The sequence below is a fragment of the Ambystoma mexicanum genome, chromosome 10, assembly GCF_040938575.1.
Source record: "Ambystoma mexicanum isolate Mex_15411 chromosome 10, UKY_AmexF1_1, whole genome shotgun sequence".
Lineage (NCBI taxonomy): Eukaryota > Metazoa > Chordata > Amphibia > Caudata > Ambystomatidae > Ambystoma > Ambystoma mexicanum.
In genome coordinates, this window is record NC_090932.1 from 111,920,281 (window position 1) to 111,938,419 (window position 18,139).

The 18,139-nt window shown below is 43.5% G+C and overlaps 1 protein-coding gene across 1 annotated transcript in view; it reads right to left on the reverse strand.

The window, feature by feature from the left end:
• Positions 1–18,139, reverse strand: part of DOCK5 (dedicator of cytokinesis 5) — a 1,209,967-nt gene that overhangs the window by 516,257 nt on the left and 675,571 nt on the right. The window contains exons 27-29 of the mRNA XM_069617597.1: positions 9,981–10,076; positions 5,977–6,075; positions 582–676 (exon numbers count right to left, since the gene is read on the reverse strand). Coding sequence (XP_069473698.1) covers positions 582–676; positions 5,977–6,075; positions 9,981–10,076 — 290 coding nt within the window. The remainder of the gene's footprint in view (positions 1–581; positions 677–5,976; positions 6,076–9,980; positions 10,077–18,139) is intronic.

The following is an 18,139-nucleotide window of genomic DNA, read 5'->3' on the forward strand; positions in this document are numbered from 1 at the left end:
CAACTACTCTGCCCCTAGCACTTTGGAAGACTGAACTAAAAAGAGAGGCAGGAGCAATGAGCCCGATCTTCAACTTCTGCCTGGCCCAATCACTTGGGAGGCCTATAGATAGTCCGAAGTTCATTAATATAGTTTTTCCTCAACCAACAAAGCCGTCAAAAATAAAGGACTTTGGTAGTCTGCACAGTAAAACAAAGAACGCAACAAACCACTTAAAGAGAGAAAACCTGACATACTACAGCACAGATCAAAGATTCAGGATGCCACTACAAAAAGAAATGGTCAAATTCTGACCGGCTTGCACCGCCATACAGCATTTAGGTGCATTTCGGGACAATTCACTATGCAAAAGCTTAACCAAATTCTTTGATATTTGTATGGCAATTGTGTGGGTGGAACAGCTGAGCCCCAATGCCTTCAAACTAATCTGTGCACTTCAGGAACACACTGGAAATATCCTGAATACCAACATAATAAAAGAATACCAGAGTTTAACCAGGAAGACTCCAGCATAACTGTTTAAATGTTAATGAACTATTAATTGAGATAATAAAATCATAGATTTTGACAGCATCCCCCACCTGTTTTGCGTCATGTTCATCACCATCCAGTCGCTGGCATAAACGTTCTTCTCAATGAGGTCCTTGAACATGATGAAGGTCTCCATCAGGAAATCCTAATTGGTAATATACAGAAATCACAATCAGTACAGCCACTGTTTAGAAAGGACATGTATTGGTGGTTTTGTAACACAGTGGAATTAATACCCATTCTGGGAGCAAGCAATAGCAGACCGCCTTCCGCACAGAGGCCTTTCCCTGCCACATACACCTGGAACAAGTTCTAGGGAACCTAGGACAAGGATCAGACCCAGAATCAGAACCGGAAACTCTGGAATGAGTCACTGCATCTCCAGTTCCCTCATCTGGATCTGGTGGGCCTTTAGCCTGTCCTGGAGGAGTTCGGCTTGAGCTCTTTCTGTCTCAGTCAGACATCTCTGAAGGGTGCTCTCCTTAGTAATATCTTCGGTCTCACCTCCAGCTGCAGTCTATGAGCTTCCAAGTCAGGCTTTCTAGCTCTGAGACTTGGAGAATCCCTCTGCGTTGACAGTAAGGCCTTAGCAGAGTCAGGATATGGAGGAGAGACGTTGACAGAAGCAGTACCAGCAGAGATGGGCACATCTTGCCCATGTAACCCGAGCAGAAACGTATCCTGTCTTGATACAAAGGATGGCCTCAACATGCTCTGTTTTTGTACTTGAGGAAATATGACCCCTTATGAAGGTTTAGTTTATTCCTCCTCCTGTTCTAGGCCCATTTTGTAAAGGTAATCATCTTTACTCCACTTCAAAAACCAGATTATCCCTCGCAAACACCTTACACTTAAGAGCAATGTTCTAGAGCAAGAGGTATAACCTTCAAATGGAAGGTTAGTGGTAGACTTTGCATGTGCAGAGAACCCCAAAACACAGCGACAGCTAAGGAAAAAGGTGAGTTACTCCAAGAAAGAGCCTACTTGCCGCAAGTAAGAAACAGTTTTTCCCATCAACAGCAACACACATATACCCAATGCAAGGAACACAGCATGGTAGAAATTGACACAGTAGATGGAATAACATTTGCATGAAATGGGATACTCTTGGCTGGGACGAGTACATTGTAAATTGCAGTATAAATCTTTTTGGAGCCAAGTACAGTTTGTCACATCCTAGTATAGCGAGGTAAGTAAGCCAGCATTTAGTTAAACCAAGCAGGTTTAAGAAAATCATGAATGCCTATAAAATGAAAGACATGCTATAACACATCAGAACCTGTTTTCCATGCAACCATACAATTGTCGTTAACTTTTCTAGCAAGAACAAGTCAAGCTACACAACACAAACATATTATAATATGGATAATTGTGAAAAATGTTTGTCTAAAGTAACCTGCGAAAATAAAGAACATGCACTGGTTAGCCAGTACACAACATTTACACTTTCTTAAAATAACCAGTGTTTGCATTTCAGAATATGACACTTGATGTACAATTGTTAAAACACTCTAAAACCTACTAAGAGGTAAGTAAAGTTTGGCATCATTTAGATGTGCTACAAATGAACTGACATTCTAGGTAAAACACAGAGGTAAGTACAACAGTTTTACTCAGAGCATAAATCTACACAAGGTAAGTAAATACTTTTGTACAAAAACCATACGTGTACAGATATGCTACCTTTTTTGCTTAACCTATGGGAGGTCACCAAGTCTTTAGTGCTATGCATCCAACTACTAATCACCACTTAAGGAGATTTATTTATTTTTGTTTAATTTTTTTAAATTTGTTACATGCCCAGACCCTTGGGTATCACGGCGAGGTTACAGACAGTTTTGCAAATAGTCGTACAAGGTTAATTAGTCGTACAAAAATGAATAACAGAATATTATACAGTACACAAAAATGTATAACAACGGAATATTATACATCATTATATACAGGTTTCGCTAGGGGGTTAGATCTAGCAAGTGAGAATCAGCTCCATATCTTAGTATTGAGTGAATAACCACGTTTTGAATAGTTTTTTAAAGCCTGAGAGAGAGGAATCATTTTTGATATAGGGGAGGGAGGGAGTTCCAGCGTTTAGGCACTAGAACAATGAAGCTGCTGCCCCCTGCTCTCGTGGATTTTAATCGCGGGGTACCAGTGTGAGATTATCTTTGGATCTAAGTAATCTTGTGGATTTTTAAGTATTGTTGAGGTAGGTTTGGGCCTGGTGACAGAGGTGTCTGCACAGCTCGCTAAGGAGGACTGTACAACCAGCTAACCCAAAAAGAAAAGGCAGGCGATCAAATGAAAGCAGTTGCAGAGCAGTCCGGTTTACCTTCAGGAAGAATGAAGTCTGTTAGGGTAGAACAGCTAGTCCCAACAGTCACCCCCCACAGAACACACTTCACTGGCATGGTGAAAAATATACACTTTCAGGCAGGAGTGTAATAGCCCGATTTAAAAAATACCTAATAAATCAATGGTGGTTGCTAAAAAGCCCAGTCTTGGATAAATACTCCATGAATCCTTGGGAGAACCTAGGAAAAATGGCACTGTTAAGAGAAGTATCTTAGAAGTGCGCAATAGGAAACGGGACAAAGCCTGCAGGCAGACCCGTAGTTACAGTGAAAATCTAGAAACATCCCAGAACTGCCCCACAGGTGAGGATAGAGCAGGGGACACCAGTGGATACCCTAAAGAAGAGCTCCAGAGGCAGATTCAGGAACCAGCAGCCCCAGGACAAATGCTGCACAGCAGGATCTGGCTCAATAGAAACCAATGAGAGAATGTGAAACTAATCTGAAAAGTCTTTACCACTGACCACTGGGGCTCCTAAGGGTTAGTATAAGGAATAACCCACCGGCCCAGGACTCAGATCTAGGTACGCATGGGGACAGTTCCAGAAAAGTGAGTTCAAAAGACCCAAATCAACCTGGTGAGGTTTCTTTTTCAGGTTCAGGTTACAGGATCTGGCCTCCAAGGGACTTAAACCATACATCAGCTGTGACGCAGACTGCAGTAAAGAGGAAAAAGCATCCTTCCCAAGAGCAGGATCAACCAGCCAGGAGTGAAGACAACAGTGTGGATGGCTCGAGGAAGAGGTAGGAACCCTACTAAGCAGATTCCGGTGATACTGAGGGCAAGATGGGGCAACCAACAAGCATGACATGGTCACAGCATGGAGACGTGTTGGAGGCGACTCGGGACGGCCCAGAAAAACAATGGAGGTGGGGTATTGGTGTCCCAATATCCTCTTGGACGTTGGCAGCTACTTATCCCAGGGTAAACAACAGTTACAGAATTCCAGGTGGTGAGGGTGGGTTTGCCCGAGCTTTCTTGAATTTGAATTATAAAATTATGCACACCCAACTTTCATAATGCTGCATGTCAAAAAGCATAATACACACATGGCTGTCTTGTGACATACCTAGCAGAAGCTCTGCATTGGCAGCAGGGCAGGTTCCAAGGAAAATTGCGTTTCTAAACACAAATTATTTTCTTTGATTAGCAGCAACAGTTGTTTGCTTTTATCAAGAAGATTTGCAAGGCACCGAACTGCATTCTAAATCGGCTTGAACATATAATAATAATTTGGATTTATGCAATATATAAAAGAATAACACATGTTGGATAAAGCGAGTGTGGTGTATTCTCCTGTTTTCTCTACAGCGCTTGCTAACATTACTTTGTTCTTTTTAGAATACTGTGATAGATCTTAACATTAAACAACTTAATGATTCTCAATTCAGTAACATCGGAAGGATGGATGAAAGGCGGAGTCCTTCATGTTATTCAAACCTTTGATGGGCTGCAGGATGAACACAAATACAAGCTGTAGTTATAATCCACTGAGCTATCACCATCCTAATCTACACACAGCATAAAAAGAGGGTAATTTCTGAAATGCACAAAAACAGAGAGAAGCACTTTGCAAAGCTTGGAAAGAAATGTCTCATGCAAAAGACATACAAGGTCACACTGAGGAAAACTACAAACACTGATGCCCGTCTCTCCTCTCACATACACGGAAATACATAGAAATACAGCTTCCTTCCTACACAATATTAATTCTGAAGACACATATCGGGTTCTATTTCAGAAAACATTGAAGTTTCTTATGCTAAAGTATAAATCTCTCATTCCTGCAGAAGGACGTGTGGTGCTGGGCCCCAATGGGCCGCAACAGCCATGCCAGTCAATACCAAAGTGATTTATTTCGGGCAAACCGTTTTCCACTAAGCAATACAACATGTTTTGACATCTAAACGTGGGTGCCAGTAGGCACGTAAACACAGAAGCAGTACCTGTGGTGGCAAAGGGATTGCCAGCAGAAGCAGCTGCGACCCTTGGCTGCACCAAACAAATTGATTTCCAGGATTAAGACACATGGTGACAAAAGAGGAGGCGGAAGGCCGTGGACCACCCAGAACATTGTGAGATTTCCAGAAGGCTGTGCCTTGGACAGGCTGGCATGGAAACATTTTGTGCATATTAGACTCGGCTTTCATGATATCAATCAGATATGGGTAGAGCGCCAAGTCACCAAAGGCATACGACACTGAAACAAGAGTCATGCCGGCATTTCAAACGCAATGGCCTGCTAAGAAATCCGCCATTCGCCCATTAGGTGAGTGGCCCTCCGAGCAGGTGTAGCACGCGCAGTCTGACACAAATCTAGGGCAAGCCAGAGAATCAACTTGGAAGGGACTGCCTTGCAAATGACATCACAAACACTTTAAAAACCCAACCAGAATGAAACCAGGGGACATTCGGGAATGGTAACTGTTCTGCTGATTATTCACAGTGCAGAGCAGGCAACAAAGCACCAGATTAAATCCCGTTCACTGGACTCGCCTTCTAGAGATTCACTGCACCCCTGTGATGCGCGTTCTGTTATGGGGGCTATGCATGCGTAGCATTACAAGATGTTTCAGTTCTGTTCAGCAATGCCTAGCACTGACCCACATCCCAGTGGGCGTTACAAAATGAATGCACTCAGTCCTGAATTGTGTTTACTGTAGTACACCTGTGTTCTTTTAACAATCTGGCATTAAAGCTCTTCCCTCAATGTCCAGCTTTTTCTCTATTTTTCCTCATTAAGGAAAGCCTTGTCGCAGTACTTTATTTTCACTGCCAGCAATGAACATTTCTGTAAAAGAAACCTTTCCTCCAGAAAATGGGCGGTGTTGTCCTGCGGACATCGTTTCTGGCAGTCTGTTCAGGCAACGAAACAGTTTGAATAATCTAAATCATACTTGTTTGATGGATGCTTTTTAATTTCCTGCTACTAAACCGAAGCACCAAACCAACAAAATATACACCTCACTCCCCAATAAACAATGGACTTGCTATGAACTGGGCCACTGGCGGTTCCCCCTCCAGACACACACGGCATTTGCAATAAGCCTAAGGGCAACATCCCCCCCGCCCCCCACCCATGAAATGACTTACAATCATGTCTTGTCTTGTTTTGAAAGTGTTGATGTAGTGGTTGTAATGGAAGTCATCCATCTGCCGAAGGATGGCGGTCATACAGGCAACAAAACAACCCTGAAACACAAAGGGAGGAGGACAGGATCACTAAGTAGGCAGTATTCATCAATAATTAGTAGTGCCAGGCGACTAGGCAGGGGTGCCAAGGGCCTGAATAGACATAGCTGCCCCAGCAATATCCAACTGAGCGTGTTGGGACTGCAAGGCCAGAAGGTGTAGACCAGCCTGGAGGGAAAGCGTGAAAGTCAATTAAGTCTGTGTGCTCCATTTCCATAATTAGTGAACTGATTTTGCACAAAGGGGACAGGAAAGGCAAACAGGTATCTATGGATTTGAAGTACATTTCGCTAAGTAAACAATTGTACAGTCCAAGTTTGCCATGGTGTTGGATCATTTTACAGTCAGTGTTGCAAGCATCCAATGTATGTATTGAAGAAACACTGCACATAACAAACCGTAGCTGCACAAACTATTTTTCACAAGAGTGATATTGCGCATACCTCCAACCTACCAAAATAAAATGTCATTTCACATAACCCCACTAACATTATAAAGCTGAGAGAATCCATCAGTCACTGATGAGCACATGTTGGCATTTACTCCAAAGATGATGGACATCAGTTTGTGTGAGCTATGATGTTCAAAGCGCTACGCTGTCTACATTACCTACCTAAAAAGGATTTTATTGAATATGCTCAATTGTGCTCCCTTTACCCAAACCAATACGGATAGTACTTGCTCATGCTGTCATTAAATGCACTTTTAAATCTTTGTCAAACCAATTAGACACTAATATGTTATATTTATCAAGTATACTAGGCAGGATTTGGATAGGATAACTCAGTAGTGGTTGGGTTGACTGGGTTTGAAGGTGGAGGAGGCATACAAGACATTATGTGAAACAGAAGTCACTTCCATTAATATCTATGTTGAGTTTTGCTAATCTTCGAATGCACATTAAAGTCTTACACCAATGGTGCAACTTCGAATCAGTTTCATGCCTTGAATGTGATCAATAATGTGTTGATCACATTCATATTATGGCACGTAAAAATTACATTTTGGCAGGAGGTGGCTGTCAATGAACAGTTTTCCATTGAGTGCATAATTATGTATGTTTTCTCATCTTGCTTTGTTCATACGTTTGATAATTTTGTATGACATTCTATCGCAATTTGCGGCCTTGGAGTTCTAAAATCATGGTCAGATGATTACCAATAACGTATGGCTATGGGATTTATTTCGTTCCTATGGTACTGCAGAAAAAATCTTTCATAAAGCAAGATGAACAAATACTGTTTGAAATGGTCACTCATCTACATGTAGATCTGTGGGCAATGTCATTTTGTGAATGGTTGTTGCATTAAAAATGTAAAATAAGATGTGGGCTGGAGAAGAAAAAAAGACCCTCGAGATCACGTAACTCATTATGTGGCCGTACAGGTGTTTGTGAGCACTGCTGCCAGGACCCTTCGTCCCTGACTCGGCTGGCCAAAGCGAATTCTAAAATATCGGCAGGGTCCTCTACAGAGTAAACATGCACTAGATCATGAATGAATGCAATCATCCGAATGGAATCCAAATCATCCACTGGCAACTACTGATGAATTCCTAAACCTCCCCTGCACCTGAAAGGTAAAGGAGCACCTGTGCATGTTCCTGTTTTAATCATAAATTACCAGGGCCTGACTTCCTGGTGCCACCGGGCTAGTCCAAGTCAGGCGCCAGCAATTTTGTTAATCCCCATTCCCAGAGAGTCCCATAGGAGTCTCTGTGAATGGGGACAGGGAAGCACAGGGCACCTTTGTTAACGGTGCCGGTGCGGTACCTCCGTGATGGGTCTGCCTACTGTGGCCGCTGTGCCCGGCAAGGTCAGACCTGTCGGGCACAGTGGCTTCGGCAAGCAGACCTATAATAGGCCAGTCCAGAAACAATGGTGCCCGTAAGCTTACCAGCACCCCTGTTTCCGGACCGGCATGGTCTGAATGAGGCCCATTGTGATCATTCAATGTGAAGAGTAAGCAGGCTTCCACTAAGTAGCATTTGATCAAACGGTGTATTTTAGTTTAGTTTGATGACAAGGCTTTCATCGATTTCTGCCTTCTATTAGCCTTTCCTTTGCATTTAACATGTTTAACCTATTGAGTGAGAAACACATTAACTTTTCTCTCTCGAACCCAGGGTTTTCCTTATGAAGGTCCAAAAACAAGAGTAGCTTTGCTTTCGTGAGCCATAATGAATACAAATGCACTCAACAGTGATTAGGGGAATATAAGCGCATTAACAGTGATAATGAATGACAGCCGCCTCTCACAGTGAGCTGAATACACAGTAAATGTAGGCCTTAAAATCACGCTAGCCACCAAATAAGGATGAAAAACCTCACCCCCAACAGCAGACAATATTAACCAAAGCCTCTGCAAAGAAGCATGCATAACTTAGTTGAAACATTCCAAGGCACAGTTAAATGCGGCATCGTTATTTGCTAAAACTAAGGAAAGGCAAACCAGACCCCAAGCTCAAGATGCGGTAGGGCGGTCATATGAAGAGAAACTAAGAAAATAAACCCCAGTACTAAAAGGACAGAACACTGCATGCTGATTGGTCAAGTTGAGCTCCCAGGGAAATATATAGTTGCATGCACGCATAAGTATGTAAATTCATACACATATCTGTCATTAGAATAGACTGAACTTCACAAGCAGCTAACCCCCGCTTGAGAGGTCAAAGACAGGATAGATGATCTCATGAGAAACGGGAGGCAGACCAGCCATATTTCCAACGACCAGTTGCAAAGTGTTTCAGAGACCAATGATTCACAAATGATGGGAACGGTAAGATGGTGCCAAACCGCTTAGGAAGGATGTCAAGTTACAATAGTAATGGCACACTGTCACATCTCACAAACTGATTGGTTAAATCATTCATTCCACTCATACTTCTCATGAAAGAACCAACCGAATGCTGTGTTTATCTGATACATGTTTAAAAGATAGCTAACCAATGAAAATGCGTGCAAATGGGGAGGAGCTAAATGCTAATGAGTTAAACTTTTGCTACGCTGCTTTAGACACGTGGTTAGTTTTAACCAATAGAGCTAGAAGATGTTTAGACACACGTATAGTGCAAACAATGCAGGCAAATCAGAAGCCTGGAAAGTGACCGCAACTTGCAACATTTGTTTTCTTTTCCTTTCTGTAAAACACTATAAAAATGGCCATGTTTTAAAATGCATTTGAATGTCTGTTGATATGTGTCCCTTCTAGGCAGTCATAAAACATTTTTGTTTTTCTCAAATCTCGTGCATTCATTTTTGGCTCTAGCAGATCTAATTACCCCATCAGGTCATTGCACCCAAATCAGAGGGAAAGTGAATGAGCCATCAGGTGACACTAGACCCTTATATAACATCACAGCATTGCTAAGTCCATTTAGTGAACAATCTTTACAAAGAACTCAAGGCTGCAGACTATTGACAAAAAGGCTTAATACTTGAATGGGCACAATTACAAGTTAACACATGCATACTTATGCAAGATGAAATACTGGAATGGTTTTAGTCGAAAGGATGGCAAATCAGTCCACGGGGGTTGTAAATAGCACTCAAAGGTGTTCCAACTACTACCCATGAGCAACCATTAACCGAGGCTTCCAATATTGCTTTCCCATACATAGAGACTACACCAAACCCAAACCCCTGTCAAATGTGTTATGACTTGTCTGGATCACTGCATACCAAAATACAATGTCAAATAATTGATGTTTAAATGTTGATGCAGTCGTTATATATAAAACAAGTTATATCATCCAGAAGATCCTGCCCAATCCAAAGACATATTTTCCATCTAGAACACAATGTGAGTAAAAGGATTTCACCCACTGCTGACTGCAAAGCGTAGCGTAGATCCACATCGGCAAATTAAATAAAACCAAACATTGTATAGTTCAATGAGAAATCTCACTATGTACGGCGACTGCCGGCTCATCCCAATCACCGTCCTGTTCACCCGCCGCAGTAAGCGCTCCATGATCATCTGGATATGAACAGCAGTGGGACCCTGGGAGCCAAAGAGAAAAACACAAGCAGATTGGTCTTCGGTAAAATTGCATAACACCTAGTAGGCCTCCCCAGAAAGTGAATACCCCACTTATGGATCAACAGTTCTGCAACACTTTACAGTTTATTTTAATCAAATGAACACTTCAAAATCGCGTGTGTTCTCTACACAATGGCGTACCCAGCGGGGGCGGGGCGTGGAGGGGGCTAAGTTCTTTTGAGAGCCTGACGGGGACTTTTGTTAGTGGGACACCTCTTCCGTTCCGCACCTAAATGAGGGTGCCCAACGGCAAAGGTGTCCCGCTGGGAGGACAATGTGTGCTGAGCAATTCCTGCTTAGCATGGTCATTGCCCAGGCACTTTATTCTTTCCGAACAGGAAAGGTGTCCCGCTGCCAGGACACAGTGCAGAGGAGCTGTGGGCATCAAAACGGCTCTCTGGATGCTGTGTGTCAACAGAGCATTTCAATGTGAGCCATTAGGCACTGATGGGAGGCAGGAGGTGGGCTATTAGCGGGGATTTTTGTCTCTTTAGAAATGTGCATGGGAGGGTGTGATCAGCAGTGAGAAGGGTGCATAATGCCACAGGAAATAAAAATGCGAGCAAAACTGACTCTTGGTACACTCTAGTCCTATAGTCCTAACGGGTATCAAGGCGTGCAGTGCAACTGGAACCTCGAGGTTCTACTCACAATCTCAGACAAATACTAGATACTGGCAGGTTAGTTCTAGTTGTTCGCATTAGCCTTAGTAGTAATTGTGATTACAATATTCGTATTGATTTGGCACAACAAAGCTTGGTTTATTGTTGTATACTTGACAGAATGGTGCAGCCAACACGTGTTTCGACACTCAGTCTTTGTCAAGGCAGTAATGGTGTGTTAAACTGACCCTGATGGTTGCAGATAATGTTCAGATTGAACTGATGTGGTTAAGGAAAATAGCACTCCATTATTGGAGCCTCCTTAAACGCGGGATGCAAGGGCGGGCTCTACACAGGATACCCCCCCATTCCATTAGGAATTTAGAACAGAGAAAAAACACTTTGGTGAAAAATACAGCTACTTTGCTGAACCACTTCTAATTCAGAGCTTCCAATTAAGGAGCTTCTGCTTCTGGTCGAGTATACCGAGATTAACGACCTTGTTATAAACATGGTAAAACTAAGGTTTTGATTGTGGAGCCAAAAATAATGAAATGCCCACCCTTGACAACTAACTTGGGTATATTGGAAATAGTGGTCAAATATCCCTATCTGGGTATGGAAATGAGTGCATCAAGAAGTTATTGCTACATTACGGAAATCAAGACTGTTAAAGCTAAACGTTTAACAAATTTGGTTTGCCGGTTTGCACATCGGACTGCAGGTTATTCTCTTGAGGGAGTGATTAAAATATACATTCAATGACCATTTATGATGGTTTAATATGGTCTTGATGCATTGGCCATGGAAGATCTGCGATGGCTGGATAGTATCGAAGGAAGTGTATTAGGCCTACCACGATCTACCTCAATTGAATCTGCTAGGCTCCAGATAGGTTTAAAATCTATTAAAGGTTTGGCCTTATTAAGGCAGGGTATATTGTACCTGAAAATAAACTCGAAACCAAAATGTGAATTATTGTCTTTAATGGCCACTATTGGGGGCACCATGTTAAACAGTAAAGCTAAAGACTTCATTGGAGATGGGGTAAAATGTTTTGAGACGGTGGCCTGGATTCCGGATTTTAGTCGGGGCACTAATTTTGCAACTTTAAAGAGGATTTACACAAATAAACTATGGCAGTGGGACTGGACTGAGAATTACATACATCTCAATAGTAAGTCTCATGCCGGGTTGGAATTGGTAAATCATACCTATTTGAGGGCACAGACATACGTTATTCTCTGCCGGAGCCCCATTCTTAGACAATTCCTAATGAAGTTAAGAATAAATCTACTACCAATACTACTCAGCATAGGGGCTAGATATAGATTACCACGCCATTTACGTCTCTGCCGGGTATGTAACAGCAAGTCCCAACTAGAGACTGCTAAACATTTGTTTACTGAGTGCGCTGGGATGGAATCTGTTATTAGGACAAGGTTTGGCCCTTTTGTGCACTGTGAGGAAAATATAAAAACTGATTCCTTCTGGGCATACTGTCTCAATACTGGGAATGAAAAGGTACATTTTGCCCTGTTTAAAGTGTGGTGTATGATTACAAAGATTCTAATGCTCGACTGCCCTCGGCTGCCCTCGGCTGACAGGACTTGGTGTAAATAAGGGAGGAATGAGTTAGCAGGGATGCCCGTCCTGGTTATTCCATAACATTCAAATAGATGATTAGGTTTGATCTTAATATGCAGAATTGTATTTTTTATATTTAATAGTGCTATGTCAATTGGACAGGTATGTGTTATTGGAAAGCGAACGACATGGGCACGCCCCCCCACCCCCCGATACGGACATAGGGTGCGAGTACCTTTTCACCCCCATTGGGATTGGATTTTAAATTTGGTTGATTGATTGCTTTTGCAATATGAACTACATTATGAATTTAGGGAATTTTTGAATTTGGTATTAAAAGTCAATTGTAAAGGTGACACCGTTTGAATTGTACTGTGGTCAAATAAAAAAAAATAAAAATTCAAATATTTATTCGATGCAGTACATCAATTGTGTAAATGTATGTGATATGTTGAAAATGTAGTTGTTCAGTATTATGATACATGAATTTGTAAAAGTAAGTTCTGTATGCAAATAAATAAACAATGTAATGCTCGGGTGTGAGTGTCTTTCCGCAGAGCACACTGTCTGTGTTTAAGTGTTCGTGTAGGAAATGGGGGTGGGGAGTTGAAGTCTCAAGCTATCCTACCTGGTAGGATGGGTCATGGATACAGGAAAGGGAGGAATACCGTGTCTCATTATCGGTGGTCTCACCCTCCCACTCACCAAAGACCCCTCTCATCCGGTGGTTCTTCCCCACTGATCCATCCCCAGGAACTCCAAAAGCAATGGCTGCGTCCTGGCCAACTGGATGACAAGTCCCCGGGAACTAGCTAGTGAGACACCCTTTGATTTCTCACAGTCATCAAGACTACCAGGTATCTGTACCGGGTATCTTTATATATTAAAGATTGATTTTGAATAGTCCACTCCAGGAGTCTCTTGCGCGATTATTTTGATTGCTGGCTCAGGGATTTCGAAGTCGAAAATAAGTTCAGAGGGAGTGGTCTCAAGCCCTTCTTCGTCCTGTGAATCAATTGTGAGTTTGGAAAAGACGAGTGTAGGACCTTGCTTCTCCAACGTTGGACATTTGGGGCTTGCTTCCAAGGATGGTTTTATACCCCAGCGCCTTACTGGCAGAAGATGGTCGATGGGGTTGGCCATATGATCTGGGCGAAGATCTGACTGTTGGGTCACTCGCATCCCTCTGCTGACATCTGTGGCCTACCAGAAGAAGGACTCGGACCAGAAGATCTGTTTTTACTACGGGAGTTTTATTTAAATTAAAGAAAACTCCATACTGACACTATTGTTAATAGGGAAGCTCCCAACCTACTAAACTAAGAGTGCTCGTCAACATTAGTCAAAACAGTGTTCCCTCTGTGCAAATCCTAACCTCTAAACCAGCCCTATCAATTAGAAAAGCAACTCACAAGGTGAAAATGGGCATTTATAAGTTGTTTTCAATGTTCTTTACTCTGCCGTCTCCCAGTGTTTCCAGGAATCGCTCTTGATTTTAGTATCCACAATGATTTGATAGGAGGAAGCTCTCCTGATTATCAGCCCCTGTCCATCTTGTCAAAGTTGAAAATAAAGAAAAGGGTTTTCTACAGGTATATAACAAACTCCAGTTCCCCCAAAAAGTCAATTTTCTCAGTGGTCGTAGATGAAGGGATCTCTTTAATTTTCCTCCACCAAATACGTGTCTCTCTCAACATGTTATTCCAGTGTTGCCCGATTCTTATTTTTCTTTGGGATGATTCTTTACTTGCTTTATAGGATCCTCCCGACTTCCTTGATTCTCTCGTTTCTAGTTCCCCCTTGGTTCATAGGGGTATGTGTATCCAATAGATTATTTCTCTTGGTTTTGGTGTGCGGCTTTGAGCAGTTTGCCAGATTTCAAGACTATGGTTTGTAGGGCTTCAGAAGCCACTCAGTATTTATGTTAGTCGATCTCTCTCTCTAGACTTTGTTGTCTTTCCTACGGCTCTAGCGTCTTTGTTCCTTCTCACGTTCTTACAGTTGGGTCTCTGTGCCCCCCTATGCTGCGAGCAACCCGCATACTGTAGTAGGTCCTGCTCCAGCGAGGTGGCTTCGACTGATGTTGGCGTTCTCCCCAGTTCCTGGGAGTCCTCTCCTGAAGACAAGCAGGTGTGTTTCTACTCTCACCGCTATGCTGCTCTTTCTCTGGTTCCACGTAGTGCAAGCAGAGGACTTGTTCCTATCTCACTTGCCGGATTTGGTGTCGTTTCCTAGGCTCCAGGTCCACTGCATTCTCAATGTGTTGACGCCTTCCCTCTGGGCCAGCTCCACTCTGCCTCACCAACTTTGCACACCCTGTGCCTCGTTGGCTACGATTCTCATTCTCTCAGGGTTGCTTTCCCGGTTTCTTTCCAGACCTCCTCTCAGGTCCTTTTCCGGGCCTCAGCCAGCCCCCCTCAGCAGCGCTGCTCCACTTCCCAATGATGTTGGTATGTCAGAGGCTTGCCTCTGCGTATCGCTTCTCCCCTCCATTCAGGGGTAAAATCCTTTTATTCTTGCTACCAGATACCAAAGGGGTGTATTTAACTATCAATCCTATTGAGAGGCAAGCATTGCCTTCAGGCAACTGCTCCAATTAACTTTCTACAACGTTTGGTGTTCCACAGATGACAGTCCGATCCACTTCTGGTTATCCCATGTATGCAGACAATTGACTCAGTTGTAGGGAGTTCCTTAGTGGAATGGGATTCCCTGTCCCCTAGCGGGGAGTCACTCCGAGTGAGGTCCTTCTTTCTCAGACTCCTAGGGAGGATTTTGCTTAGCAGGTTCAACTCCAGAACCTCAAATGGTTTGCCGCCCACCCAAGGAAGAAGGGACGAAACCTCCAGATTCCTCACAGAACTCATCAGTGGGAGAACTTGTGCATTCCTCAAAACAGTTTCCAATTCTTACCTGAAGACTTCTGAATGATGGCCACCTACTGAAGATCCCGATTTGGGCATATTGGTGGCACCCTGGCTCCTTTATGCTTGCACCCTACAACTTCCCTAATGTTGGAACCCCATCCACAGCTGTTTCCATTTCCTTCTTGCTGTCGTCCTCGCTGGCTGGACGTCTTGTCCTTGCTGGACCCCCGGTAACATCCTTTTGGCCAAAGTGTGTAAAGTCTGGGATATTTCCTGGTATTCCTGACTTGGGAATCACAGTGGATGTCAGCTATTCTGCCTCAACTCTGTCAGGGGACATCTTGCGTTGCCTCCATGCGGCTGTTTCCCTGCCCGCTGCTCACATGAGCTGATCCAGCACCTTTGCTGGGTTCGTCAGTGTTGCAGGTGTGGCCTGTGCTGCTTCTGAGGCTTCTGCCTCCGGTGTCATCAATAGAGGCGTCTTCCTGAACTGCAATCCAAACTCACCAGTGCATATGCAGTTTCTGGGCCGAATTCAGAGCAACCAGCACTGTATCTGGCCCTGGGCGCTGATCTGGTAGTCTGTTCCATCCTCAGGAGCCCCCTGGAAATGGGAGTAGTTGGGCTTTCAAGCCCACCGCCGGTCCTCTCCCCATCTATCATTTTTCTTCACTGTCTGGAGAGGCCTTTGTTCCAGCTCTGCAACCAGCTTTTCCTGGCCTGCTGGTTCTAGAAACCTGGGATGTAACCCTGCAGTGGTGGTATTTTGGGGGTGCTTCTTGGGCTTCCCTCCGGACTGATTTCCTCTTCTGCTCTGCCTATGGGGTGCAAGGTTAACTTGGCTGGCGTTTTCCTATAAACTCATTAAAGTCATGAGATTTGTCACACGGGAGAAACTTTCGAAACACTAAACTCCCCTAAAGGGAGACTTGTTCCCTGGTACCCAACAGAGACCTAGAGGTTTTAGAAAACACACTAGTTTATAAAGTAGCAGTGATAGATTATATATTTTAGTATAATAAGTCACTTCAGTTCACTCAATGCCATAGAACAGGTTTATGGTCATTGCATCGAATTCCTTGCATCTAAATGCATTTGCATCAATTTTTTAGATGGAAAGAATTCGATGGAATGGCTTTACATGCAATGACCAGATATCCATAGAACATATTGGGTTACAGTAACCACCAGTGTTTACATTCCATCTGTAATCTCGCTTACAGTCCGGCCCTAATGCTCTGGATCCCTTTCTTCTCTCCTTGCGATAACTCATGTGGGCCTAATACTTCCTTGTCAGGTTAGCCTTTCACAATATGTTCCTTGGAGGAAGGTGGAACCTATTTCTTATCACTGATTTTGCTGTACAGTTGCTTTGCCTGTGCATTTTAAAGAAGTTATTTGACAGTGTCTTATCATAATGCAATTACAAAGAAACGTGTATCTATACATTTACAGTTTAGTATATGCGGCGTATTTAGCAGTGTGGGGGACTAAATGTACGTTGGTAGTAGCCCATCCTCTCCTAAGTGAATCCTGACTTCTCTGCTATGTTATGCATTGAGAAAATGTTTGTCTAACTTTGTGGACACCTTGCTTTTCTACTCAGGATTGGCCTCTTCACAGTCCGCCCCATAGGGCTGTGGAAAATCCTCCCTAACAGTAGCAAACAAATCTACAAAGCCAGAGTTACTATAAAAGTTCCTCTTCTTTCCCTGTGGCTGTGTTTCGACACCCAAACAAAGTATCAGTGTTACAGGCTGGTAGCAGCTGTATGCCTTTTATTTGATTGCACCATTTTGTCTTGTTACCGCTTTGCTGGCCACTTGCCCTCTGAAAAAGAGTGGACTGGCTATCTGTGGTTTTAAAAGCCCTATGACCGGTACTTTTTTCTTTGTGGGCCACATTTTATGGTTTTAAGGGGTTAGAAGGATGTGCCAGAACATCAAGCGGCATCCCTTTGTGTGTAAACACAAAACGGGAGTAAGGCTGGCCTTCTCTGATTGGAAGGGTGACACATGTTTACAAGGTACATTAAATGCCATTGGGCGATTTGTTTACATCTATGGGGACCCGGAGCAGTTCATTAAAATACTATCTTCCTTCTGCTCTGTCCAATCAGCGGACAGAAGAAAATGTTGCAGAAGATCCTCGCTGGAAGCTCTGGTATGGAATATTTATTCCCCTGAAGGCGATGTTCTGCCTCTCCCTGAATGGAGGGATTCTGTTTCAGGCTCTCCCTTCCTTTGATCCAAAGGAGACCGCCTATCACCCTGCTCAACAGCCGTGTAAGCTCTGCAAGAAGCTGCTGAACCATGTGCACCACTAGAACAAAAGTGGGAGCCCCCTGCTGGAACCAGACCGTGTTGCTGCTCCTGTCCTGAGGTGCTGCTCCATTGTTGGGACACATCAGGCTGCACCCTGCTATAGTCTCATCAGAGGCCTCCGCCTCTGACTTATCTTGCATCCTTAAGGCCTGGCCTCAGGACTGTTCCCTCCCTGCTGCTGCGGTCATGCCTGCCACCTTTGTGAATCATCTCGTGGGGGCGTTCTAACCTGGTTGACATGATTTGTCTCAACCATCCACTCACGTGGGCTGCGCGTGCAGATCTTGTACCTGGAACCAGCACTGCAATCAAAACTAAATCTGACGAATCCCATGGCGCCTGGATAGCTTCCGGCAAGCTCGGCCCCACCTTAAGGGCCCTGTGGTTCCTCGTCCTGTAAAAGTCAATGGACAAACTTTCTAACACTAAAGTTTATCATAGCACCCTAAAGTTTAAATTATCTGTAAAATTGTATTGAATGTTCACTAAAATTTTCTTTGTCATTTAGAGACAGTTTGCAGTTTTTTTAATTCCTCTTTCCTACGTGTAATGTTTTGACCAGTTAATGCAGATATTACCACATCCTGCATATATTTATTTAACGTATGCAGTACGGGGCCAACACACTCGTCTTGGAAGCAGGA